This window comes from Columba livia, chromosome 8, assembly GCF_036013475.1.
Source record: "Columba livia isolate bColLiv1 breed racing homer chromosome 8, bColLiv1.pat.W.v2, whole genome shotgun sequence".
NCBI lineage: Eukaryota > Metazoa > Chordata > Aves > Columbiformes > Columbidae > Columba > Columba livia.
This window is the reverse complement of record NC_088609.1, coordinates 1,357,155-1,385,146: the sequence shown is the minus strand read 5'-3', so window position 1 is coordinate 1,385,146 and position 27,992 is coordinate 1,357,155. Positions and strand designations below refer to the sequence as shown.

General features: G+C 42.3%; 1 protein-coding gene and 1 long non-coding RNA gene across 13 annotated transcripts in view; both read right to left on the bottom strand.

Annotated features, from left to right (window-relative positions):
• The window catches only part of LOC102088218 (BEN domain-containing protein 5), an 889,197-nt gene that overhangs the window by 403,378 nt on the left and 457,827 nt on the right, over positions 1-27,992 (bottom strand). For 9 of the 12 annotated variants that reach the window (XM_065071427.1, XM_065071429.1, XM_065071424.1 and 6 more), the window contains one exon: positions 22,070-22,109. In XM_065071427.1, coding sequence (XP_064927499.1) covers positions 22,070-22,109 — 40 coding nt within the window. The remainder of the gene's footprint in view (positions 1-22,069; positions 22,110-27,992) is intronic. The other 3 variants (XM_065071428.1, XM_065071430.1, XM_065071425.1) reach the window with 1 other exon arrangement.
• LOC135580074 (uncharacterized) lies at positions 12-22,059 on the bottom strand. Its single transcript, XR_010474203.1, has 2 exons — positions 18,626-22,059; positions 12-16,884 (listed from the first exon to the last, which is right to left on the bottom strand). It is a non-coding gene; the product is annotated as an uncharacterized LOC135580074 (long non-coding RNA).

The following is a 27,992-nucleotide window of genomic DNA, read 5'->3' as shown; positions in this document are numbered from 1 at the left end:
TATTCATTAACTTGGTTGAAATCCTCCAAAGGCAGAGCTTTATTATTTGTTAACAAAAGGAACACTTACAATAATTAACTTTGCAGAGGAATGATTGAAGCACATTGCTTGTTACCAGCACAAATGCTCCAGGACAGTGTCGGCTTGGCAGAGGTCAGTAATAACATTCCTGCTTGAACTTGTCCTGACTGTTTTGGCAGATTAAGGAAAACTGTGTCTCTTTTTTCTTTTCTTTCCTTCCAATTTGCCTGCAGTGTGCATGCTTACAGTAACTTCAACCCGTTCAACAATGCCAAGTGATTAGACAAAGGGTAGTAGCCTGCAAAATAAGAAGTTCCGTCACTTTTAATGAAAACAAGCAGACCATTCGAGGAGAGAGAGACTATTAAAATGTCTTTATCAGGGGAAAATTTGAGCTCGCTACTTATTAAAAATCAGGAAATCTGTACTTGCAAGCAGGCATTATTAATCTTCCTGCTTATTCCAAGGGGATGCATGGTATTGCTGGGCTTCCAAGATATAAGATGACAAACCCATTAAATGTCAAAGTAACTGTTTATACATCAGAAATGGAGCAGACAAAGGCACTAATGGGGCTTTTGGTGTGTGTTACGTAAGCTGCTTTCCCTCCAAACACCCACCTCACGCGACTGAACTGGCTTGTTTGTGGGTCAGAAGGCAGCACGTCAATAGGATGAAGAGCACGTCTTGGGGACGCAAAGCAGAGCCAGCAAAATGCAGAGTGTCTGCCAGAAAGCTTTTCACAAAGACCTCACATGCCTCCGCTGGAAAAGAGGAGAGAGCGCTGCATCTGGCCAGAGCAGCTGCCAAAGCCACCCCAAGAGTGAAAGGGAAGAACATAGAGGAGCAATGCCAAGGGCAGCACAAACATCTCCGCAAGCACAAGGATGTGATGCCAAGAGAAGAGCGCAAACGTGTGCCTCCACCTTCAAAATGGCATGCCTGTGTAATAAAGTGAATTTGGATGGAGGAAAAACTTGCCTGGGCAAATTTTTTATACATTTTTAGACTATGTAAAAAGAATAAGTGACCGAAACACTTGTGTCTGCACCTATAGTGAGCCCAGTGGTAGTGTGAACGCTGCCAGCGTGACTAAACGAAACCTGCATTGGTGCCAACCACAATCCTCGACTGAGTATTGCAAAGTATTGCAGAGCTTGGCAGCTGGGGTCTCTGATCGCCGTTCAGACAGGTGGAGAGGAGTGCAAATGAGACCTTACTGTCTGGTGATCCCGGAGCCAAAGAATCAGTGGATTGGAATGATAATGCCAGAGATTGCAGAAAACAGTAAAACAAACAAAAATGGACAAGTGTGAAGCTAAACTAGGACATGAACAACGAGGGTAGGCCAGCAAACCCTGCATCTCTCAACAACTAAAGTCATGCTGGATTTCCTATTTGTATTTAGGTCATGGACTTTTTTAAGGCGTAAAAGCACATTAGTATTAGAATAGCCTCTGGAGCAGATGAAGCACATTAACTCTGCAATTCACTGAAGACACAACATCAATGTTGCCATGTATCCATTTGCAAAAATCCAGATTATTCCTTCCTTTGATCCCCGAAAAGCAGAAGCCTCAGATGCCTTTGAGAAAATATCCTCATCAATATCGAAGTATTACAGAGCAGCCTACCACAGGGAGGGAGAGAACTCACATGGAAAAAGTGAAACATTGGAACCACAGGCTTCCAGTATTGCTTTTAATACAAAGGAGTACGGGAGGAGAGCAGCGGCCACGGGGAAAGATAATAAATTAGATAAGTTTAGACTTTAGGTCTGCCATTAGGCCCCAGCCCACATTGGTGGTGTATGAACATCATGTCCATCTGTGGACTAGTTGCTGGCAGACTAGTTTAGCAGACGCATTTGTGGCACCAGTCCCATGGCTGGCTGTGACAACTGACACGAGTTCACACCCTTGCTGACAGCCCCGGGGTTGGATGGGCACAAAGGCAGCATTGCCCTGTTCCTGCTCCAGCTTTTCTCCTCCAGGAGAAGAGTTGAGGCACGCGAGGACACGGCTTGGCCTGCCAGGGACCTGTCGCTCCTGTTCTGGCCATGAACACACACACAACACTGCTGGAGATGTCTGCTCTACCTGGCTCTCTGCAAATTCATTCACAAATAAGGAAAGAAATAGAAGGCACAATTTACAAATAGACCCTAGAAAAGACATTACAAAGCTAGCAATGATTGTCAGCTTTCAGCACACTCCCAATTAAAATTCAAAAAATAACCCAGACCCCAAAAGGCTTATGGATATGAAATACTGTTTATGTAACATTATTTCTAGTTCTCATGCACAGGAGCATTTTTCTTCTAACACAGTTCTGGAAGTGTTAGGTTACCCTGTCAAATTTGTCAAGTCTGCCACTGAGAAGAAAAGACCAATGCTGTGATGGAACTGAAGAAATGTTCTCAGACACTTTCAATGTACCAGCTTGTTCAGAAGGTAATGACTTTGGTGTGTCATTGAAAAAGGTCTTCACGCTCTTAAAGCTGATACCTGGTGTGGAAAAGACTAGAGCCCTTGTAGAAACAAAGAGTAACCCCAGAAGGTGGACGATGTTTATACTGCCTGGGAAATGACTGCTACCAAGTGAGAAGCCATACAAAGAAACCTGCTAAACATAGTAGTAAACCAGTCTCTCATTTGGCTTTGCTTCAGACTTCTATCAAATAGGTTCCCTCCTCACAGACCATTTAAAGAATCAAAACTAGAGAGATGAATAACACAGCATTAAAAATAAAATTTGTTTTCACTGCATTCAGTGCACTCCCTGATCAAATTTTTGACTGTTTCCCCCACTGCGGGCAAATTAAAAAATACCTTTGTAATGTTCGGGAAGAAGTCATTGAATTTCAAGGGAAGAAGAGAAAAAAGAGCTTCATAAAAGGAAAACATCTAAAATAATTCATGTAGGAAACCCCAAAAGATCCATAAGAGATACTATCAATGATACTTAGCAAATACTTCTTGAAGTGAGACCAATCGATTACTGAGTTCCTCAAAACCAAAGCATGATCATTAAAGGAACGGAGTGGCGAGCAGCAACCCGCTGCCTCATCTCCAGCACCTCAAAACCAAAGCATAGTCATTAGAGGAACAAACTGGTGTCCAGCTAACCCGCTGCCTCCTCTCCAGCACCTCAAAACCAAAGCATGGTCATTAGAGGAGCGGACTGGTGTCCAGCTAACCCACTGCCTCATCTCCAGCACCAATCGATGGCCATCGTTTCCCGAGAACAAAAATGCATTTGGTGACAGAAAGCCACAGTGTCCTGGGATACCATGCGTACCAAGCCCTGATGCATGAAATGTGGCAATAGCTCATGGTTTTCCTTCTGGGCTATGGCATATATAAGTCCAATATTAATTCAAATCAGAAAACCGAAAAAAGACATCTTATTTTTCCAGTTTTAGGAGAAGATTGCTTCTACGTGCTCAAGAACCCACCCACAACAGGCTGTTACTGTACACGAGATGCAACGTAAGCAGACGCTGCAGATTACTTACTTCTACACCCAATGTATCTCATGGCAGGCTGAAGCCTTAAATACTGCACACAACTTCCAAGGCTGGCAGCCAAACTGCAGGGGAGCAATATGTGCACTCTAAGGCTAGTGAGCTTGTAATTCTGGTATCATTGGTCCTTTCTGAGTATTACTGGTCCTTTTAAAATGGTAAAATATACTTCTAACATGAACAAATTTGGGACATGAGCACATATTTAATTAACAGATGTATTAATAGCATTTCTGAATGGTTTCATGAGTGAAGATCAAGCCCATTTTGTTTATCAAGTGCAGAACTCCAACCTTCCATTGAAAGTGATAATAGCTACTAAATATTGTTCAAAATATAAAATAGCAAATACTGAGATGCTTGCCTTTCCACATGATGCATTACAATAACAGCTGTTATTTTACTTTGTTAACAGTGATTTTTCTCTCACTAAATTAAACAATACCCAAACCAATTCTATTTGAGAGCATTTTGGTGATGCCGAGTTAAAAATGAATTGGGGGGAAATATGCTTGACAACTAGTAACTTAACGAGACATTTACTTCCTCCATATGACATCCTAAGCATTTTAAGGTCTGAAGTCAAGTCATGGGAGCACCCTACGGCTGGTCCAACATAAAAACCCCAGAAATAGGCGTGATGTCTTCAGCACCAACCGTTCCGCTCCTACATCCCTCTTCTGTCAGTTCATACAGTCAGTTAATCTAAACATACCTTGAGTAACACGAGTTGAGATTAGATCTGAGTATTTCTCTCAATTGTCTCCACTCTGGAGCCTCTTTGCATGCTCAGAGTAAATGTTTTCAGATATTTTAGTTGTATGGGACAAGGAGAAATGAGCATTCTGGTACTTCTCACTTCTTGTTGCGCTGACATAACGGCTGATGGGAAACAAAACAAACACTGCAGATTGTTTTGGTTCCTGTCAAGGCTGTTATTATACTGCTAACTTGGTTTTGTTTGGTTGGTTTTGTTAGCAAAACAGTTTCCAAAATAACGTGTGTGCTGCTTCCCACTGCTGTGCTCAAATAACCCAGAGCATCCCCATGTCCTCCCTGTCCCACTCTGGAGAACAGCAGAGGATGGATCCAAACGTTCTTCTGGGTTCCTGAGCTGAGACAAGACATGGATCACACGGTGAACGCTGCTGTTCTTTGGGGACATCCCAAATCTTTGACTCCTGCTTGCTCTTCGTAACCACTCTAAGGATGAGCAGAAGCAGCAGCTTTTTTTTTAATTGCATTTGCAATAGAAAAGGACTGTACGTGTAACTTTAAAACCTAATCTCTCGGGTACAGTGATATTCAGTACCTTGCTTTAATTGTTGTGAATCTGAAAGTGAAATTCTATTACCACCACCACAACTTGAATATGAACTCCTAACAAATGCTCTTATTTGTCAGGTTGGTTGAGCGCGGAGAGCACTACCCTTACAGGGATTCCACATCAATGCTACTCCAGGAGGTAACTGCCACTGCTAATAAGGATTTTGCTTGCAATTTGCTGTACGTTTCCTCAGGATGTCACTTTTCTCATCAAGCAAGCCTGCAGGCACTCACTCAGCTCCAAACAATAGAAAGGAATTACATTATTTTACCTTGTTAAGGGCAAACACAAACTTCCAACCACCCAAATAAAAAGGTCTTGTAAAGCTGTGAAGTAACGTTCAACTTCACGCCAGCTATTTTTCTTCCACATTATTAGCTTAGCGATACGAGTTCCCCACTTCCAGTTTGATCTTTAACTTTTGTGAGGTGCTGTCAGAGTTCCACGTCTGCAATAGCAATATATGGGTTTGTTTCAGGAGCATGCCCGCTCTGTTTGCTCCCTATTCTGCGTGCTTTCCGAAGCTTTTCATTTCCTGGGACATTGCAATGCAGCCCCAAGATTTCCAGCTGTAGCTCATTGCATTGGACACTTTGAAGTGGAAGAGGCCGGCAGTGCAAGAGAAATGTCATTTTTGGTAGGCTGCTCAATGCTATGCCCGATCTAGCCATTTCTGCTTTTGTATGCATCTTCTCTTTTGACCATATGCTGCTATTAACCTCATGGTAGTTCAGCAGACAAATTATACTTTATTCCCATGTTGCTCTCTTGTTTATGTCTTTCTTGCTTAACACAGCATGAAATATTTTTACTAGTTTACATGGTGTAATTGGTCACCTAAAAGGAAAAAATACAGTAAAATTTCACATGTTACATTAAATTGTGACTGTTATCACTTCTCTTTGGTAGCTTTTCTAACCATACTGCTCTCTATTAGTATAATAACTCTTCACTTTGATCACGCCCAGGTAACATTCAGCTACGCTTATTTTCTTTGACCAAAGGGCAGGTCTTCCCAGAAATCTGTCTCTGATACTCTGCCAGTTTCAATAGTGTCTGAGCATCAGGTAGAGATGCAGAGCAAAACAAAGCTGTAAATTATTTACCTACTTGAATCTAAACTCAGGCAAGCTATGATTCCACCCCTTCATAGCAAGCAAGTTCATATCCCTTCAGCCAGCCTTGGAGAACACCAATCCAGCTCATGCACCACCCAGTGTAATTAGTATTACTGTAAATACTGCACTTTAAAGTCCATATCATGCTGTAAAAATGACCTTTATCTGTTGCCATGGGATTCTGGTCCTGATTGTGAGACGCAGGCAAAATATCTTTTGACAGTTCTTTCTTGCAAATATGTTCTTGCCTATAAATTGACCTCTTGTTTTGTGCACACACAGGTATGTAACTTCCATGAAAGCCTTCGAGTACAGATCTCTCATTTATACACTTGAACGTTTCTCATTTATGACTTGAACATGTTCATGCAGGAAAGACTCCTATACAAAAGGTAAACCATGTATAGTAAAAAATAATTTAGATCAGTAGACTGGGTTATAAATCAAACACAGACGTGCCGGCAGTAGGGTCAGCCTACCTCCAAATGCTTATCGTGTCGCCTTCCTGTCTCACTTTTGATGAGCTAAAAAGGGGTTAAAATCTTACATTTTAAAACTTTTTCTCAGCTCTCCAGTACTTCAATGCCTTGTCTTTCTAAGGTGGATGCCACAGTAGCACATACTGAGGTATGAAATATTTTGAGATATATTTTTTTGAGGTTCTGATCCATCCTATGTCCCTGTATACGTTTGAGGCTACATCCACTTGAACTTCTTGACAGAGTCCCAAATTATCTGTCGATCCTGTTCCGTTAAGCAGGCTTCCGCTGCATTCCTGCCTTTAGGAAGCAGAAATCTGTTTTTTTGCTATATTGATATCTGTATTGTGTGAATGGATCCAGCCCATCAAGAGATCCAGGTTGCACGGTATGACTAACCTCTCCTCTCTACATCTCTCCTTACCACTCAACAGTGACATTTTCATCACCGACAAATCATCATTAGAAATAGCATTGGGCCCACTACCGTGAAAAGAAAGCCATTAAAAAGAGCCCTATTCAAGCAAGATTCCTCCAAGATGAGTGATTTGTGAGATGTGTCAGTTGACTGATCTTTAACCTATTTAATACATCCTATATTTTTAAAAACCTGTAAGGTACTAAATCAAACCCCTTAAAAAGATTACACAACAAACTTTATCAACTAAATTTATAACATACACAAAGGCTGAGATGAATTGTTTGGCAAATCCTCTTTCTCATGAAACGTCGACTGCCTTCCATTGGTGTTTCACTTTTGCTCCCTAAACCTCCATCAGTCTTTTAATTAGTTTTCATTAGTTGTTGTCAAAACACCAGTCTGTCCCAACCCGAGGCACACAAGTTGCCTTTTTGAGTATTTGTCCAATAAAACGGCATCCCCCATGTTCAAAGATACATTGATGTACAATGGCCTTGGGCCCAAGGTGATCCTGGCTCCTCTAGGACCTCCCGAACAAGAAGCGTCTGCTCAGCCGCTGATTTAAGGGCGTTTATCCCTAATAGAGACTAAACCAACATCTTTTCCGGTTATTATAGTGCCAGATTTGAAAGCATTTTATCCCAAGGTGACAGAAACCAAAAGAAACTCTTACTGAGCACATCTGCCTTTTCTGCATTATCGTTCCGAACTAAAACCTGTAGAGTTTTAAACTATTCAGAATAAAAGACATCCTAGCAAATATACTAAGAATAGAACTTTTAGTTTTGCCTGCAAGGATTTTTCCTTCATGTCTTTTTGTACCCAATAGCTATTTATGTCCCCTATTCTCATTAAGGCTAAATATTTGAATTTTATTTTTTAAAGCTCTCTTAATTATATCGCTGAACCTGAACAGACCTTTAGCTAAAGTTTTCCTTCATGTCAAGGGATGTGGCTTTGGAGATACACAATTAATACAATTTCTTTAAAGAAAAAAAAAAGAAGAAAGAGCCACATTTTCTGTTCAAATATTTGCTAACGAAATTTTACAGCTTTGGGAATTGAATCCTTCTCAGGCAAACCACAGTACAGGTTGCAATTGTTTGCTCTTTATCCTTAATGAATATAAACTCATTATGATCCCTGGGCCAGTAGTAACTTGTATTAGTGGTGTATTTACCCATCATCATGTGGTTCAAAATACAGTAATGCAGCTGTGGCTGCAGCATTTTCTAACTATGGAAAAACTCCCATTGACTTTAGAAACCCAGTTCAGGCTCCATTTACACTCGTGGCACATCCTACAGCAAAAAAATCACATTTCTACTGGATTTCTTTTCAGATTGAAGCCGTTTTATTGATCATCGTCATTGTCTTTCATGGTACTTCTTCCGGCTCTACCACCTATTTTGAGAGCTGTGTATCACTACATCTAATTTGCTCTCTACTCTTTCTGCTACTCTCAAATACCTGTTTGCATTTTTGGCTGGTTTTGTGCTCTGAGCAGACCCTTGCAATGACTCTAAGATGTCACTCCTGAGGGTAAAAGCTCGGTCAATACTATTGCACAGGAATTTGGGGCAGTGCACCCATTTATCTTAAGGAAATTTTAGCTTGTACATAATGAAATATAATCCTGGGAGCAGTGACTTGATTCTGGATTTCCCCATGCGAGTTAAGCCCATCACAAATGAACATCACCCTTGCCAGCCGCATTTTAAGGACGTCAGGAACACGCAAGTTCTCTGGCTCTGGATCCCAAATGGACCATCTGCCCAAGTCCTGGAGATAACAAGAGTTCAATTGTGTCTGTGTTCTCCGTGTTTCTTAGCCATGTCCCACCAGCACAGGACAGTCTGAGTTACAATAAAAGCAATCGGGCCATATTATTGTGAAGTATTACAAATGTATTTGTAATTTAACTCGTGTGTCTGAACTGGAGTGGGTGTCTGTGCTCCTTTTTAAAGGTAATACCAGCATGGGCACAGTGTTTCTTTCTGGAACTGATCATCATGAACAATGAACTGAAGTGATCATTATGAACAATGGATAAATATAAAATACAGGTGAAAATGTCCCAGCTTCACCAGCCGTTGGTCTGTGAACAGCTGAGACGCAGCGGGCAGCACAACAGCATCATTTGAAGTCTCAGGAACACGCTGCAGATTGCCAAAGCCATTCAGCTGTTTGCTAGGGAAGGTTTGAAGCCAGGCTGATGGACTCTGCAATCTAATGCCCATCTTTTCAAATGTTCATATACATAAGTCCATATAGATACTGTTCATATAAACAAGGGCTCTTTTTTTTTTTGCATTAAACTTGGAAAATAAAAAAGAGCTGAATACACAAATAAACAAAAATTTAATCCAAAGTGTGTCCCTTGCTGTTGAACATGAAGTCAAAATAATGTTTTCAATAAATAAGAGATAAAATGTGTAAATATTTGAACAAAAATATGATTAGAATAAATGAAAGAAACTCCTGTTTCCACAGCGGGTCATTGATGCCAATTGCCAGCCTCACATTTCGTCTTCAGGACTCAGTTGATAAAGCTGGCCATGACCTATTTGCTGTCAAGAAACCATACGTTTGTATAAAGATCCACAACTCTCCCCGCTCCCATCAATACAGCAAATTCAGTCAACAGATTTTGCAGGACATCACTAGCGCTGCCGCTTCGCTGGTCTTCACACAGGGATCTGCTTCACTTGGGATACATGCAAAAGCTTTTTATTACGCGTTGGATTTTTGGGTTGTTTTAATATCTTGTGCTGTTGCTTCTCTGACTCCTCGTGCTCAAACACAACTTAAGAACACTCAACCTACCACCAACCTCCCGCTAAGTCCATTCACCAGCAACAAGAACTCTGGTAGGATGGAAATTATGGGGATGAAGCTCTGCTGCTACCACTGATTTAATGACAAAAGCCATCTTAGCCGGCTCATGCTGTGGATCAAACAGCAAGCGGACACAAGCCGGGAGGCTCCTCCGCTCCAGCCCCTGGCGTATCTCAACTTCAGTGCTGAGACATGGTCTTCGCCTGGGTAAGAGGCTAATTTATCATCTATATAATGATGCATTTTTCTTGTTTCGTCCAGCTGCCTTCTTTGGAAGAAATGGACAGCTAAAGAGACTTAAATAGATTATGTCCTAATTAATAATTAACATTTAAAGCAGATATACAAAACGGCTCAGAGCCAAATGGGAAATAAAACCTTTTTTTTTTTTTTTTTAAGCTACAATTAATTTCTTCTAGAGTTGAAGAGATAAGAAGTACAAGAAAATATTTAGAGACGCTTATCTGCACATTGAATTAGAAGTATTATGACCTGGAAAAAATTATAGAAAGGTTCCTGAAATCGGATCCTCCTTGGTAGCGAATATTCTTCCATGGTACTCAAGCACAACACAGAGTAGCAAATATACAACAAAGCTCTGCCTCCTACCCCAAGAAGTTTGTTTTTTACCCTCCATTCCTATTTTTTTCTCCCCCTTGCCTAAAAAGGAAAGAAAATGTATGAAACTAAGCCAGTTTAGAAAAACATCCCAGGGTTTGGAGGGGGGACCCTTACATCTCTACTTAATCTTGGCAAAGTCTGAAAACAAGTGAGATTCGACACTGACGAGCTCTACAGACCCTGTTAAATCCAATATTGCAGCCCCCCTTTGCTGCCCTTTTTAAACTCCAGGCTGCTGGGCTATGAATATAGAGAAAAGGACATTCCTGAAAACATGAATTACCTCCAGTGATGGATTTCAGTATTACCAAACTCAGCCCTTACGTCTGGATTTACTCAATCCCTTTCTACCCAAAGAGCATTCCCTCTTCCCTCAAAACCACGGCTGCTTTCATCCCAAGGCCCAGAATTCATTCCAACGCTCACAGAAGGAGCAGAAGCTGAGTAGTCAAAGCAAGACCTGCTGCTGTTGTGGCTGATGTCCCTTCTTCTATCTCAGACCTCCATGGATGATGCTTCACTCTGTCCCGCTTATTTCAGAAGCAGTAGGCATAGATGGTCCGCTCCATCCTGCCTCTTCACATATAGCATTTTAGATGGAAAAAAACCATGGAGGATCCTGTCAGAGCCTCCTTCTGGCAGGTGTGACAGCAGAAATAACCAGCACATGAATATTCTTGCACCCTGAGCCCCTGTGACACTCCTGACAAGACCTGCCAGCTCCACGTGGTCATTGCCTTTCAGCATCCCCCCCCCTTCAGCATCGTTCTGCACATCCCGTCACCAGCGCTGCTCATCGTCCCGCACGACCTTCTCCTCCCTCTCTAAACTGTGTTCTCTGCTCAGCTTGGAGGATTCGCAGGCAACGGTGACCAACACGTCTTCTCCAGATGGAGGATTTACCTGCTGATTGACCCTTTGGTACAAAAGGATAATGGTAAATTGTTATCTCGTGCCAATATAGAGGCCAAACTAGCCATGGTGCTCCAAATGGAAGCTGACGGCATTATCTTTGAACAAGTCTGAATGTTAAAAGAAAGGAACAGACCTTATTTTTAAGGCTGTGCTAGGAAAACATCTCTTGCAGAAAGTGAATAATAAATGTAGTGCACGCCATCGTAATGTCCACGGGGGGAGGCAAGGGATTGCAATAAAACATAGTATTCTAACTACTACAGATGTTGCTGCTAGAATTTACAGCTTTCTCTGCCTGCTTATCTCTCCTCTCCAGTTTCTGCACATTGAATCACGTTCAAACATGGGCCATTTTAAGCCATCTTTTTTATTATTTTAACCTTTTTTTTTCAAGCTACAATTAATTTCTTCTGTGCTATTCTGTAATGTGAAATAGATTCAAGACCTGTATTTACAAACCACATGCAGTCCTATTTTGGCACATGTAAATTACATGCAAATACATTCTAAATTAGTTTGTTGATCACTCCACAATTCTAATCCAAAGGTTTTGGTTTTTATAAATTTAGATTTTATTCTGACATGTTTACAAATGAGTTGGACTCTGGAAAATAACTTAATAAACTCAGGGTTAGCTATGCAATTAGAGAAGGCATCAGGGAACCATAAAACCTGGAAAACAATATTTACATCTTTTGTACATCCAAGATTCCACTATTTTTCTCCCTTAAATTCATCATTTCAAAATATTGCAGTTATTTTTGTATGAGGCCAAACAACAAGAATTCATTTTTATAACCAATGACCCCTCTCTCCAACGAGCAATTCATGGGGTAGCACTGGATAAAATGCACAAAGTAGAAGATTTCATTACAAAAAGAGAGAATGAAAAATAACTGAATTAACATTGATCATGACTTTTCAACAGCATTTCTTATTATTACGGCCAGGCAAAGTCTCCTGTGGGCAGTAAAGCTTTCCCATGTATTATTAGCCCTCTACAGAAAGCTATGAAAAGACACAAATCTGTTTTGTCAAAGGACAGAAGAGCATTTAGTTATAAGAGAAAGTATGGTCATAATCCATTGTGGGGTTAAAGGTGAAGAAAACAGAACTATAACACAAAGCCTTAAGAGAGTGATACTCCTGCAGTTAATTCCCGAACCCCGCAGCAGAGCCGCCTGGTTTGTGGGTAGAATACATTCTCTGGGCAACCTGACATCTATACGGTTGATATTTATTAGCAGCAGCACTATTATATAGCACCTCTCTTTGTGCTGGGTACAAACGCACGCGGCACCGTGGCTCCTGCTGTGGGAGGCATCTGTCGAGATGCCACAAGTGTCCACAGAGCCGGTGTGAAAGTCAAGGCTATGGCAGAGGTGACACCTGGCCAGGTGGGCAGAGGGATGGGGAGCATCAGCCTCAGGTGCTCAAACTAGACCAAGGAGGGAATTTTTCTAGTATATAGAAAGCTATTTTAGTGCTTGAATAACAAAATTGAAGCCCGCCTGTTGCAGCGAGGGAGTTCAGTTCAGGATCGCAATGCGTGAAGTCGCTCTCGGTGTCAGGTTTGTCAAATCTTTGACAGTGGTGAGGGGTTTGGTCCAAGGAAGAGGCAACTTAAGTGCTCTGGGTCAGATCCCAAAGCAAATTTGCAGTAGGTCTAAGTGACCAGATGCAGAATCCTTTCGCATCAGCTGTGGCCCTGCACCCTCACAGCCCCGGGAGGAGCAGCGAGCGGGTGGCTTATCACAGGGGATGGCTGCAGCACGACACGATTTAGCGCTGCTCCAAGGCTGCGGGTCATGGGCAGGAAAATCAGGGTCTGCACACAGAATTCTTCCTTCCAGTAGTCCCCAGATGATAAAGACAATGGACGCATGTGTGGAAAAGGGCAGGTAATGTAATAAAAATATCAAGAATAATATAATCCCCTGCTGTCTCCTAGCTATTTTGAACAAACTTGTTTTCATTTTGAGTTGTATGGCCCAGCAAATACAACTTAATGGTTTACGTTGCCCTCCCCAGGCTCCAATATAGACTTTATCTCATGTGGCCTTGCGTGCCTCAGCGCTCTGCCAGCACGGTCCTGGCACCCGCAGCATCCGCGCGGTCCAGTGCAGCATCTTGTACAAATGCCACGGCTAGCTGCAACGCCAGAACCAGACCGTGGTGTTAAAACAGTGTTTCACCTTCCTTTAACCTGCGTTTTAACGACACTGCAGTGATATTACTGCCTAACCGTGCTCACACTATCTCATTTAGCAGCATCTCAGATAACTCCCTCCAATGCTGCACGGAGCTGCGTGATGAACAAGTCACTTTTTCACCATGGGTTATCCTGCATTTTCAGTCTGAATTCACAAAACTATCACACCTTTCTACTGAAATCTCTCCTAAAAAATCCTTTGTGCCTTCTGGTTACAAGCTCAAAATACTATAAAAAAGGCTGTGGGTTATCTCTTCTTGTGGGTTTCCCAGTGACCTTGGCTTTCTGCTTGAATAGAAAATGTTCTGCATACCAAAAAAATGAGCCCACTGGCAATTCTTAGAAACAAATGAGATAAGGAAGAGTCCCTTGTGCAGTTCCAGCTCCCCTCTTCCTCAGCCCCATCCGTTGTAGCTGTATAATTATCACCGTTCTGCCATTTTCTGCTACATCAGACACTGGAGAAAAGGGGTAGCGAAGAGGCACGGGAATCTACAAGGCAAAAAGGATGGTAGTGGGCAGTTTCTCAAAAATGAAATGCAGTTCTACTAAAAACGTCTCTTACTTTTGACACCCCATCCTGCCCACTGTCCCTTGCTTTATCCGTGGAGTCACCAGCTGCTCGGGGGCAGCTTGGTGCCACACTGTGCGTCCTCGTGCACTGCGACACGTGGGCGCTGCCACGGCAGAAATGAAGCACAGCATGTGCCTGCTTAAAAACAAAGTCACGAGCAAAGGTCCAGGTCCAGCTGCAGTTGGGCACCACTGGAACGACAGCACCCTAAAGCCTTTTTACTAAAAAGAATCACAATTTTAAAGAAGAGCCAGGGCTGATTTCTCTCAGGCAGAGCACCCAGGTAACACGGCTTGGTGGCACCTGGACCACACTGGCGAGTCTCCTGCGAGCTGCACAGGCTGCTATTCAGGTCTCATGCGTTTCTGCGCTGTGCTCCATTTTGTACCATCAATATCATCCTCTGCTGGCTTCTGTATATTTAGTACACCGGTTTTTACCAAGTCCTGTTCAGGTCACTCAGCAGACAGTTAAACAAACAGAATACACCTAAGTGAAGAGACTGCTTCCATACAGATACCTTTGGAAATCAAAATTCCATTAAAAAGGACAAAGCTTTCTATTCTCTGTGAAAACATCTGATATGCAAGAAAGAGTGGGTTTTTTTTTCTTGGAGAAAATAAAACAATATTATTTTAAGTTTTCCTCAAGCTTATGCCAAAAGAGAAGGAACACAATGCACCTGTGCAAAGAATCGCTCATTTTCACTCTCTCTAAATAAGCCAGATGCTCATTCTGCACATCGAGAAGTAAAACAGAACGCATTATGTGCAAACATTTACAGCATGAAAAGCCTCGTCACCGGGGATACTCGCTGCTTCTGGAAATCCTGATCAAAGATAAAAACCAAGACAACCCCTTGTAATCAATTATGCACAGATAGTCCTCAGTGTATGTGCAATTCATAAAAATAATACTAAAAACATAACACGGATTTACATGCAGAAATGAAATATGGACATGGTCAGAACACTAATCTTCCGATTGGTATCTTAAATCACAGAATCCCTGTTCTTCAAGCGAGTCCCCGGCTAAATATCGCTCCCTCGGAAGGAATGCAGCAGCCCTTGAGCCGCTGCGGCCGACACCGGAGGAGCTGCAGGGACACCGGCACCGGGTGGCGGTGACAAGGGGCTGGACGTGCAGGTTTCCTTTCTGCACAGGCAGAGATCGTCAGCCGCCCCTCGTACGTCCAAAAAAGCGCTCATGGCGCAAAGAAAGCCATTACTTGACATTCTGGCTGTTCTTGAAAGAGCAACTCGGGTACAGGTGGTTAAGTCGGTTGTGATGTGCAGCAGCTCCCCGGCAGACGTGCCCCTATATGTGCGCCCCCCTATACGAACGCTGACCAAAGGCAAACTGCGATCTTCACCCTCCCACATCAGCCGCGAAACTCAGAAGGGAAGGTGAAGATGTATTCAGGTTTTGGGCATGTCTGAACACGCTGTCATCGTTATCCTCACTAATACCAAATTCATACTTCGAGGTCTTTTCTATGTCTTTTTCACTCCAGCCTTGTAACAGTCAGGTCAAGGAATTCACATCACAATGTCAGCCCTTTCATCAACTTTACACCCCGCGAAACCTGTCAAATATTTATATTTCCACCTGAGGATTTATTCCTGTTTTGTTCTAGCCGACATCCTTTTGTCACAGGTTCCTACACATTTTTGCCTAGGTGAGCCCAAAGAGTATGCAGAGACTTAATGAGCAGATCAATTACTGTTTATAAGAAAAGATACTGTCTCTTTAAAGGTTATTTGAAGGTTGATTGCTATCTTATTGCTTATATCCTGCAAATCTATTCAGCCTTATGAATGAATTTGACCTTTTTATACTTACTAGGGAAAAAAGAGAAAAAAAAACAGAACAGAAGTTAATTTAGAGCTCCATAATACAACACTTTTTCCCAGAGAAATGAAAGGGCATTCAAATCGATACCTGCACAATAACACTCTGATGAATGTTTGCACCCAATTTTCTCATTTTGCTAACTTGAGATTGGGCATTTTGAATAGTTCTCAAAGAACATATTCTTTATGTGCTGTGAAGTATGTGGTATTGTGTCCAAACAATGCTAGAGGATAATCATTATAGGAGTAGCACTGGGCCTGAAAAGGTCAGTTAGTTAGAAATGTCAGCTTTCAATGCAACTATGCTGGACCTTCCTATGTAAGGATCCAATTAAAGGGACATGCCAAGGTGCATGGAAACATCATGGTGACCCAGAATAATAATAAGGTATTCTGGAAAAGCTTGATATTTTTCCTCAAAAGTAATGGATTAGCCTTTAGAATATCCTCTCTGCAGTCTTATTTTGACTTTGCAAATATCACTTATTCCACATGTATCCAAAAAAAAGGTCATTTTGTTTTAAATGCAAAGGTGGGGATGAAACAGTCTTACTAAAATTAAATATTTTGCAACTAAATGGAAAAAAAACCCACCTGGTTTCATTATTGGATAAAAAAGTGTCATTTCAATAGATCTCAAAAGTGTGATATTTGAGATGGGTATAGATGGTGTTTGGGGAGACAGATGAGGATAGGTCAGGGTGGGCTTCTTCTCTTGGGACAAGGCTTGAGCGAGGCTTGGCGGGGACGGCAGCACCGGTCAGTGGGTACACAGCATCTCTGTGCTCGCTATTCCAGCAAACAGAGAGGCTTAAGTAAGAATTAGGGAGGTTCTGATCTGCACGAACAGCTAATTACAAGCAACAGTATTCTCCTTATCGCAGCAACTGGAAATTCTTACAGCTCTTCAGATGCAGTGAAGATGAGGAACTGGATGCACTCAAATTTCTTAATTAGCCTCAGGACAACTGAATGTAACCTAATGGCATGAAAAAATAGAGAGTCTGTTTTCTCTCTGTTAGTAGTTCACCTTGCTGAAGTTTCATCAAGTGCAGAACAAACTTCATCCTGTAGTTTCAGGATTCAGCTAAGACTGACAACATTGGAATTTCACTTTGAGCCGACACTTCGGCATGTATATTTTATTTGTATGGCAAAGAAATTCTGGTACTGCGAGCTCAAACAAAAGCCATTTGTGTTCTACTGTCTTGCTGAGCAATGAGGTACCGTCTTCCTTAGTTATTTTATGTTATTGTGAGCAAATGGGTGGATTAACGCCCAGTGTCTTAGTGATATGAGAAATAGTTTCACTCCTGCCCATCACTGAGAATTAAAAGACTTGATTGTTACTGGAAAGATAATAATTTCTTCTGCCCACCACCTTTCCAAATAAAATAGCTTGTGAAGCTTCACTAGTGAACACGAACAGTAATTATGTCAGGCTGTTCAAAAACAGACGCTATCCCTTGACACATCCTTAGACCCAAGCCAATACAGTATTAATTAATAAGGACTAGCAAAAATAGTACCAAAATCTGAGCAGCAAACAACTTCCTGTCACATTTTATTACTCCATATCATTTTTACTAATACCTGTCGTATAGCTTCATGACTTTGAGTTCATATTATTTTCATGCTTCAATTAGAAAGAAGAAGATAGCCAGACTATCCAAGAAGGTAATGGAAAAGTCTCGTAGGGGGGCTTATGGTGGAATTTATAGTGAAATGAAACTTTCAAGCATATTATAAAACTTCTCCTTCCTTTACGTAGTTTTACTTGAGGTCTCACAAGCAGTAATATGTAGAAATGCAAAACTTAATCAGCTAAAAATATAGCAAATCCCACATATTAATTTATGCAATGCCAGGAGAGTAGAGATATATTTTCCTAACCAGAGGAAATTAACTAGGCAACAGTCCTATATCTATAATTTAAGGCTGTAAAATATGTATGGCGGAAACTAAAGCCACCTTAAAATAATTCAGTGTAGAAATGTATCACGAATTAATGAAATTGAGACATTTTTAGAGCAGGCAGCACTGGTGATATTAAAGAGGGGAGAATATTTCACCACTGAGATCGGTCTGATAAATACTTTTAAAATCAAGCTTTTTTTCCGTGTTTAAAAGCGAAGAGCTTTGATATTGCGGGGAGCACAAAGACGTTCACATTTCTGATCAAATCTCAGGGCCACCCCAGAAAGATGAGGAATATTTTACCCCGTTCCTGCACGTAAACCTCCAATGTGGTCAGAGAAAATCTGAGCAAAGCAAAAGGAAGGAATTAAGGAGTCAGCTCTTACTTTATTTCACCTAAAACAAAGCTGAAAGCAACTTAAAATACTTTATATTCCATGCTGCAGCCAAGCTGGGCACCACAGAATATTCAACTACCCCAGGTTTTTTAAATGCAATCAATTTACTGCTGCCAAAGGTAGTGGGTTTATATACATCTGGGAAACACGCACCTATGGCGCTGATGAATTTCTCCTGACATAGCACTGATTTCAAGAGAATGTTATTTTAAATTGGCAGTAGAGAGACTGGTAGAGAAGGATAAAGCCCTGAGGATGGCGGAATCAAAGAGAATTTCAAAAGAATGTTCCTGATGGTTCCTGGATAATATCACATGTTAGCTATTTTCAAAGCCAATAGTTTCCAACACACTTCCATTTATGGTATCAATAATTAAAAAATACTTCAGTGGGAGATGAACTTACCTTACCGAGGAGAGAAATTGGAAAGCTGCATTATTATTGCAAACACAGGAGATGCACAAAGCTTTGTCTCCATGGAAAAGCTATGGAAACAGGGATATCTTATTTGCAAGTATTGAGCGGTTACCACAAAACGTGGTGTGATCGTATGTGCACGTTCAAAGTGTTTCTAGAACACGACCATGTAGAAAGTAAGGGTAGACCCTCAGGTCCTTTGTACAGCAAAGCCAAATTAAAACAGCAACTCAGAGTCAAGTATAGGAGGTGTTAAGGAAATGTTTTGGATCAAATTCAGAGGTAAAACTAAGTTTAAAGAAAATCTAAATTGCCAAAAGTTAAACCTCATTATGTCCCACTCCCTGCCAGCTACTAATGAATTATTAACAACTTTTGCCCACCCCTCCGCACACATCAGCTCTGGCTCCTGCACCCCAAACTGTACAGCGTGCTACAGCCTAAGTCAAGGGGCGAGAAGAAAGAAGCGCGGCAAGAGCACTGACAAACGTCATCGGACATTCCTCCAGCTCCCAGCAGTGTGGCAGCGCAGAGAACTCCCCTCCACGATTTACATGGGCGTCAGTTCAAAGGAGCACACCTGAGCGTGAGGGAGCCGGGCTTGCTCCGAGCTGACACATCATTTGTGTCGGCCCGTTTCTGGAGCCCCACGGCAAAGCAAAGACTTCCTCCAGTTTGGGGTGCATTGCGGAGCTTTCTGTACCCGTTTTCTTGAGGGCACTGGAACGGATCAACTCCGTATGTTGCATGAAAGATGTGTAGCTGAAGCCGCAGCTCTCACTCTCTACGTTTCTTCCTTTTTATTTATTTATCTAGTTTTTCCCTCATTTTTTCCAGAGTGCCCTCAATCTAGATTACAGATTAATGACTCTCTTTTGAATGTTTTGGCACTTGTGTCTCAACAGCTCTTTATTGACATTAATGGCATTATTTTCCCTTGCGATTAATCCCATTAACTGGCTGATCAATTTTTGGAAATGTTGTTAGAGGCACACAGGGAAGAGTTGTTGAAATAAATACCTGCGAGGGCTCACCAAGGGATTCTTGACTAAACATGCAAAAACAGGTTCAGGAATTTCACACAAACACAAAAGAAAGAGCTGATTTTTGTCACGACACCAGCGCAAATCACAGAGGTCACCTTTGGTTTGGAAGTCCTTTGTCTATTCTTACAGTTAAGCAATAAGGCTTTGGATTTTCATGCTCTAAATGAGGCGGAGTGAGCTGCCCCACAAGCGAGGTGGAGAGCAGGAGCTATTCCCCACACATTAACAGCTGCAAATAAATAGCCCACTGCCTAATTTGAATCAGTAAATCAAGGAATGATGGTGATTATAGCTGATCTCAGCCATCATGAACGGCACCACGACTTTGCAAAGCAGACTGTTGATGTCAGATCTTACAGCTAGGCATATTTAAAAGTTGCAGTCTCCGGAGACAGATAAAAGACTCAGGACTGTGATTTATTTTATTTTTGTATTTGTAGGGCCAAAACTAGACGCTTTAATCCACAAGTTGGCATTTTCCAATCCTACTAGGAATTAAATGCCTAACTCTTTCAGCCACTTTGAAAAATCTCAGCTTTAGGCTGTTAGGTAAGTTTGGCCTGATCCAGCATTAGGCTTCGTTTGAAAATGCCTTTACTGAAAGCAAAACTATATGTATATATAATCATGGCACAAATATATATATCTTTTTCCTATGAGGCAATTATTATAGATTTCTGACTAAATAGCAAAGGGTAAAACTTGTATTTCAGAAAAAAAAAAATGCATGTTATGGAAAGCTTTTCCCCCCTCTTTTAGTGCAGTATGTCTACCGACACAGTTACTGAAAGCTGGTTTAATATTTAGCTATTTTGGTCCTTGCAACTAATTGCCGTGTTGGTTTAGTAGACTGCTGTGTTGAACTGAGAGATCCGAAGTGACAGCTACTTACTGTGATCACATCTATGCACAAACTCAACGTACTCAACCCTTTCATTGTTCCAGTGAACGCTGTTTCTGAAATTATGAGCAAAGTATCACAAATTCATTTTATAGAAAAGTCTCATAGTAAGTAATTCTGGTCTCCAACCCCCTTTTCCTCTTATTAAAAATACGTCTGTGGACGTGGGTGCCCTTATCCAGGATCTGAGTGTTTGTTGTCATTAAGACCTTCAGAGAACTTCTTTCTTTTTCCTCTAGAAATACAGACTGCTGAAGATAGGAAAAATGAGAAATGTGCCATGTTTGTCCTTGAAGTCACAGTCGGAATAGTGACAATGGCTGTAGCACACTGCATTGTCGCTTTTATCAGCGAGTGCCCTGAGCATACATTAACATAATTGCAAACTGCATGAAAGTGAACATGCAAAAATGTGATGCGTTTGCCAATAGCCTCAAACATCTGTCCCAACAAAGTGTTCCTCCTCCTTGTTTTAATTCTTATTATTTTAACAAGGTTAGTGAAGGAGAAGCCATGTCACAGATGATATCTACATTTAGAGTGTCAGAACAATTATTGATGCAAAATTGTTGTCCAAGCAAATGTGTGTCACATCTTGTTCACTTCCCATAACACCTGCTCATTTCGCTAACACATTACTCCCAGTTAAAGCCAGAACTCATTAGTCTCAGTTAAAGCCAAACTGAAAGCTTAACACGTACACGCATCTAAAAATTCGCAAAAGTTAACCAAAAGGTAGCACCATTCAAGCTGTCGTACATCTGAAGCTGGTGGGCAGCAAACTGCTGTAGCAGCTAATGGAAAGAAACTGAGCCAAAAAAATAGCAATAAACGAGAAGCCACCAGCCTCAAGAGCTGAGATCAAAGAGGAGCACTTTCCAAACAACCTTCATTCCGGCCACCGTGCTGAGACCTTCACAACTCTCCATGCCAAAAAGCCAAATACTTTCTCAGTATAACACGTTTTGCTTTATCTCCTCAACAAGCGAATGACAAAAGCCATTACGCAGCAGATCATTTAGAGCATTTACATTTTACCTAAACATTTTCTGACCCACTTTGGAGTTGTCCAGATCTAAGGCTGCACCTCCTGTGTCCCACCACATGCACAGAGGGCCACCGGCTCCCCGAACTGCTCACGTTTGCCACCGAGGAAAGTCAAACTTGCATTTCTGTGATACTTGAGCACACGTCGTGCATTCCAGGGCATCTGCCCTGCAGACATATCGCTAACTGGAACCCCAGGAGGCCTAAAGAAATATCAGCACTCAAATTCATAGAGTAAAGGTCTGAAGAGGCAGCTCTGTGAACGGATAACTGCCCGGGGCTTTGCCAAGCACAATATAGCTGTCACTTGTTATTATGTGAAAGATTTTCAGGGGAACAGTGGTTTTCATTTTGCATGTCAGGGATGGGGAAAAACCACATTTAGACAAGCATCTCTTTGGGAAAGGAGAAGCGTGCCGTGCGGCACAGCTCACTCACCGGGGCTGGTTATCGTCAGCAGGTCAAGCCGCCGCTTCTGCTGAAAAACAAATCACAAAAAGAATTGTTAAAAGGTGACTAATTTTAGTGGGTCAGCTTAGACCTGCAAAGTGTTCTGACATTTATAGCAGAATTAATTACAAGTTACATGGCTCACGGTAACTCTTTTGGATGGGATCCACATGTACTTTACGAGGAAGAAAAAAATCCCCTTGCTCAGCCCTTTGAATGAGTTTTTATTTGCACTTATAAAGTGTTACTATTTCTTTTTTGGATCATATACTTGAAATGGATAGCTAGAAGCACAGATGGACCCATATATTTATAAAAGTGATTTCTGATTCCACAGGGAAGAAGACAAGGAACCAAGACAAGAAACTCTAAGTTCTTTATTCATATCAATCACTGACTCATAGCCTGTATGTGATCAAACACAATTATATTGCCTTCGGGTGAACCTTTCAAAGCCATGTAAGAGGATCTAGACAAACTCAAGACTGATAAAAGAAAAGCTCCTTTTCATGCTCAGTGCAGCCAGCCCACAGATCTCTTTGCTACCAGATATCCCTCACCCTAAAAGCTTGCCAGATTAGATCATCACTGCGTATACGTACAGCTAGCAAAATATGCGGAATTATTATGGCAAATAATCAAGTTTAAACAGAAGAGTGGCTTCTGCAAGTGCTGCAAATCTTCACAGGCCAAACCAACCTGTACAATGAGAAGGTTAAGAACATCTTTTGCCTGCAACAAGCTATTGCACCAATGCCTTGGTGATGGTGGGGGGTGCCTGAGGTCTGAGCTTCCAGTCCTACGTGATCTCCCCACCATCACCTCTCTGTAGCCTGACACTGAGATCTATGTGCTCCTGGGCCATCGTCATCCTTTTCCACCTTTCCGTGGACCGAGGGCTTTTCACCACCAGCAGGGCTTTCCCCATCCCACAGCGTTACTGCCTTTTCTTCATAGCACTTTCCAACTTACTGTCTTCTCCCTAACTTTGCCCAACATCAGTGTGTCTAGCTGGCATTGAAGATTATACTGTCCAGTTTGATTTCTCTCTTCTAATTTGCTCAATAATGTCTGTGTTACTTTCATTTATTGTCAGCCCTATTGATCTTTTTTCTAATCTAATTCTCATCACTGTATTCACTGCATTCCCTGGGTGACAGTTGAAAGTCCTTGAGGAGGAAACATTGACTTGGTATTCCCTACCATGAATGCCCTTCCTTGGAAATTATGACTGATGAAACTCCTTTCCAAACTCATCATTTCTCTGTAAGTAAAGCTTCACTGGCTAAAGTGTGTGGACACAGTTGATCATCCACTGAATATACTTGAGCGATGTGCCAAACAGTGAAGGTGGCCTGCTGGGAAGCTTAGGGGTGTAAGGCTGCTAAAACAAGTTCTCTGAAAGCTCCCTGGCCTTCAGTACCTTAACTCTTGTACAATACAAATAATGTTTGCAAGAAAATTCATTCCTATCTGTTTCCATAGGTACTTCTTGTTCTCTTTACTCTGATAAGCCATTCTGAGTATGACCTTAGCACTGTGCTAGATCACATTTGCTTTATTATAAAAGACTGAAGCCAGACTATGCTGAGCTTTCTCCCAGGTGTGCCAGGGCAATGGTGAAAGCGACCAGAAGCCCCTCCTGCTGCCTGGTGTCACCCCCACAAGAACCAGTCGGGAACGCTGTCCCCCGGGGAGCAACAAAACAGAGGAAACAGCACAGGACCAAAGGACCCACCTCCCCAGTGGGAGCCGTAAGACGAAACATCTCCTAATGAGCTAAATTTTATATAGATCCTGTGCCTTAGCCTGATTCATATGTACAAAGCTATGAAATACCAGGGCTTAGCACCCACTGGGCCAAAAGCTTTGCTTACATTTCTCAGCACAACTGGAGCTCCGAATGCTGTATATCTAATGAACAGCTAAAGCAGAAAATATATACCCAAAGCCTATACTCTGTGAAAGCTTCTCTACTGGGAAAAAAGGTGGAGTATAAATATCCTGCATCAAAGAAGGCTGCAAAATGTAGAGATTTGGAACAGAAAGGCATGTAGCCCAACTGGCTGCCAGCCCTCACTTGAGTCTATTAACTAGGGTAAAAATAAACAATAAAGAAAAACCTGAATAGTTGATACTGCAGGAAAACAAAAGCATGTAGGATTAGGCTAAACAAAGTGGGAAATAAAATGAACTTATTACAAGTCAGATGTTCAGTTTGCAACTTTTTTGTTGTTTGGACCACTGCCTTCGAGCTGGCCTTGGAGAAAACAAATTAACTCCAGATCCAGGAAATCTTTGTGTATGTGCTGAACTTTAAGCTCAAGTTATTTCTCCGCCTTCAAGTGGAGCAGCACTGATCTTTTTAACTGCTGCAAGGGATTTGAAATGCCACCAGGTTCTTGGCATCAGCTCCACCCAAAGGCTCAGGGCTGAGCGGGCTGGTTGCTGCCCGACAGGGACAAAACTGCTCTGCTCCGACCTTCAGCGGACCTTGACGAGCTTCCTCTAATTTAGCTCGGCAAGGGAGGTCTGTGCACACTCACCCAAGCCCTGGAGAGGAGCAAACAGCAAAGTGAATTCCAAAACATGCATTTAAACATGCAAAAATGCACTAATTATGGATCGGAACAGTTTGTGGAGATGCAAGCCTGCTCTCGGGTCTCGGGGGCCGTTTCCAGGGCTCAGCTGATGCAAGCAGGCTAGTAACTAGATTGATTCTTTTACAAAACATAAAGACACACTTATGAGTAGCTATAAAAGCAGCAGAATTTGAATTTAAAGAGGGAGACATTACAAGTGTCACAAAGATTAATAAAATAATTGCAGCAGAAATATCATGGCTGTGGGGCTTCGTATATTCGCTTCTCCCTTCTGTGCTGAGTGATGCAAATTGCAGCTGTTGCCCCTCCAGCATGATCACCCTGTCCCTGTTTTGACAGATTTCGTGAAAGGCTCATCTCACAAGATGTCTGGCTTTTTTTGTTCTGCCTTTAGTAATTTTCCACTTCTCAAACACCTGCCCCTGCAGAGATGCTCGGGACTATCCCAATCCTCAGGAAACCTGCTGTCCCAAGAATTATAATACAACCCGAGCACTGAAGTGTAATGACTGTCATCCCTGGTCAGAAAAGAAGTGACGGTCTCCCATATCGCCAAGGCTGGGTTTCACCTACGCTGCCAAAGGGCATTCCATTATTTGCACAGCGTCAGCCATAATCTATAAGATGCAAATAGCAAGATTCCTTGTATCACCACAGCAGCTCTATTGCGATAATCCTGTCCTGCCCTAAATGGGCAGTATCCTCATTTTCTCTTTAAGGCAGGATGAGGCCATTGGGGCTCTGGTACCCAAGGGCACAGCCCCTCTGGTACGTTAGGGCTCTGCAGCAAAACTGCGGCACATCATGCTCGCTTCCACAAAATTAACACAATCTTTAATTAATGCAATAAGCACCGATGAGTAATAAATCATATTAAAATACAAGGAAGGCAAATTTTTCATAAATTAAGCATTGATTCACTCAATAAATATTAATCTGCTAAGCATCAAGAATTCATTACATTTTAGAAAACCGGTTAAAAAAGCTTGTTGGTGAGCTGGTCTGAAGTGTGCAGAATGGTCCCTGTTCACCCATAATATACACTTATTTTTAACTAATTCCTTAATTTATCAAGTTAAATAACTTGCCTGAAAGTGAGCCTGGATTATTATTCCAATGCCATATGCAATTTTCTCTGCACAGATTCCAGCTCACCCCTCAGATCGCTTCCTGAATTTTCCGTGGTAACTCCCTCTCTGAGTACCTCATTTCTCTTCCTTAATGTTGGTGGTCTTTAAAATATTTGCTGACTGGTGTCATTTAATTTTCACCTCAATTAACTCAGCAAGAGTTGCAAAACTGGAAAAAAAAAAAACATGTGTGGGGGGTGTAAATTAACTCATTCATTTAAGTTTAGCTTATCTACAAGATGTTCTTTCACACTTTGCTCTCTGTAGGTTTCCTCCAACCTTTTATATAGATGTGGGATGTGCTGCACTTGCTTTGACTCTTATCTACAGATTAGTGAAAGAGAAGGAAAAAAAGCCAGATGCAAAGATGCCCCACGAGACTGATATGGAGCTGTTTCTGTAGCAACCGATGATTTTCTTCTCATGTAAGAATGAGCCTAGTCATATCTAATTCAGAATGTATCTGGGCCTCACTTGCCAGCCAAAGCTGTGTCAAGTATAAAGTCAATATAGCCAGAAAGAATAATAAAAAAAAGCAATTATAAAGTCATCTTCCAACTCCTACGCTTCTCCTCCAGCCAGGATCCAAAAGATACCCTTACCCCTGCCTTCTGTCCCAGCACACCACCTCCAAGCCCCAACATCCAGTAGAGATGGAGGTGGCCACCACCCCGCTATTGGTATCACACACATGAGGCTGCTGTGCTGGAAGCTCCTTCAGCAGCCTCGTGCACCACATCCCAGGAGATGACAGAGCTCTGGTTTCCCCAGAGCACAAGGGCATCGACACCTGCCTTGCTCTGAGCCTCCTTGTGAAACTCTTAAGCCCAGAGCTGAGATCAACTTCACCTTTAGAAAACTCTTGTTAGGTAAAGGGACCTGGGGACAGCAGGATGACCATGAGCCAGCACTGTGCCCTTGTGGCCAGGAAGCCAATGGTACCTGGGGTGGGTTAGAAGGGGGTGGTCAGTAGGTCAGAGAGGTTCTCCTGCCCCTCTGCTCTGCCCTGGGGAGACCACACCTGGAATATTGTGTCCAGCTGTGGCCCCTCAGTTCCAGCAGGACAGGGAACTGCTGGAGAGAGTCCAGCGCAGCCACCAAGATGCTGAAGGGAGTGGAGCATCTCCCGTGTGAGGAAAGGCTGAGGGAGCTGGGGCTCTGGAGCTGGACAAGAGGACACTGAGGGGGGACTCATTCATGGGGATCAAGATGGAAAAGGGGGAGTGTCAGGAGGATGGAGCCAGGCTCTTCTGGGTGACAACCAGTGACAGGACAAGGGGTAATGGGTTCAAACTGGAACACAAGAGGTTCCACTTAAGTATGAGAAGAAACTTCTTCATGGTGAGGGTGGCAGAGCCTGGCCCAGGCTGCCCAGGGGGTTGTGGAGTCTCCTTCTGTGCAGACATTCCAACCCGCCTGGACACCTTCCTGTGTAACCTCATCTGGGTGTTCCTGCTCCATGGGGGGATTGCACCGGATGAGCTTTCCAGTCCCTTCCAACCCCTGACATCCTGGGATTCTGTGTGATTCTGTGATTCTGTGTTTGTGCCATTTTCTCGCCTCCACTCCGTGGGGCAGTATTTCCTGCAGCTCTGAACCCAAAGGCAGGCTGCCCACCTCACTAACATCTCCTGCCATAGTCCACCCACACGAAGCTGGAATTGACTCTCTGGGATCATATGAAGATTTTGTCTTCCTAAACATATTTTACCCAGCCTGGTCTCTGCTATTGATCTTTGCCATCTAAATTTTGATATGGTTTGAACAGGTGTCTCTCCCCACCACCTTCAAACTACCATGCAATTTAGAGGGTTTAAAACTGAAATCAAGTGCTTTTTGTTTGTTTGTTTGTTTCCTGGAAGTTTTCTACAAGTTGTTACTAATAGTGCCTTCTCCTTTTAGCTTCTAAATTAGCACTCTCTAAACTGTGTTGATGTAAGAGTAGTTGAAACCAGTGCATCTTCCCACAAAACAAAGCTGAGCATGTATTAAAAGGTTTGCAGAGGTGAATTTCACGTTTCTATGGTCTTTATTATTGCCAGACTCTGTAACATCAATGCTTTTGAAAGCTATCTTCTAACATTATATCATGAAAGAACCCAATAGTTCAGAGAAAGATGCAAGAGACCCCAGGCGTGCAGCTCGGCAGCGTGTGGCTGGCACAGCACAGCTGCCCGC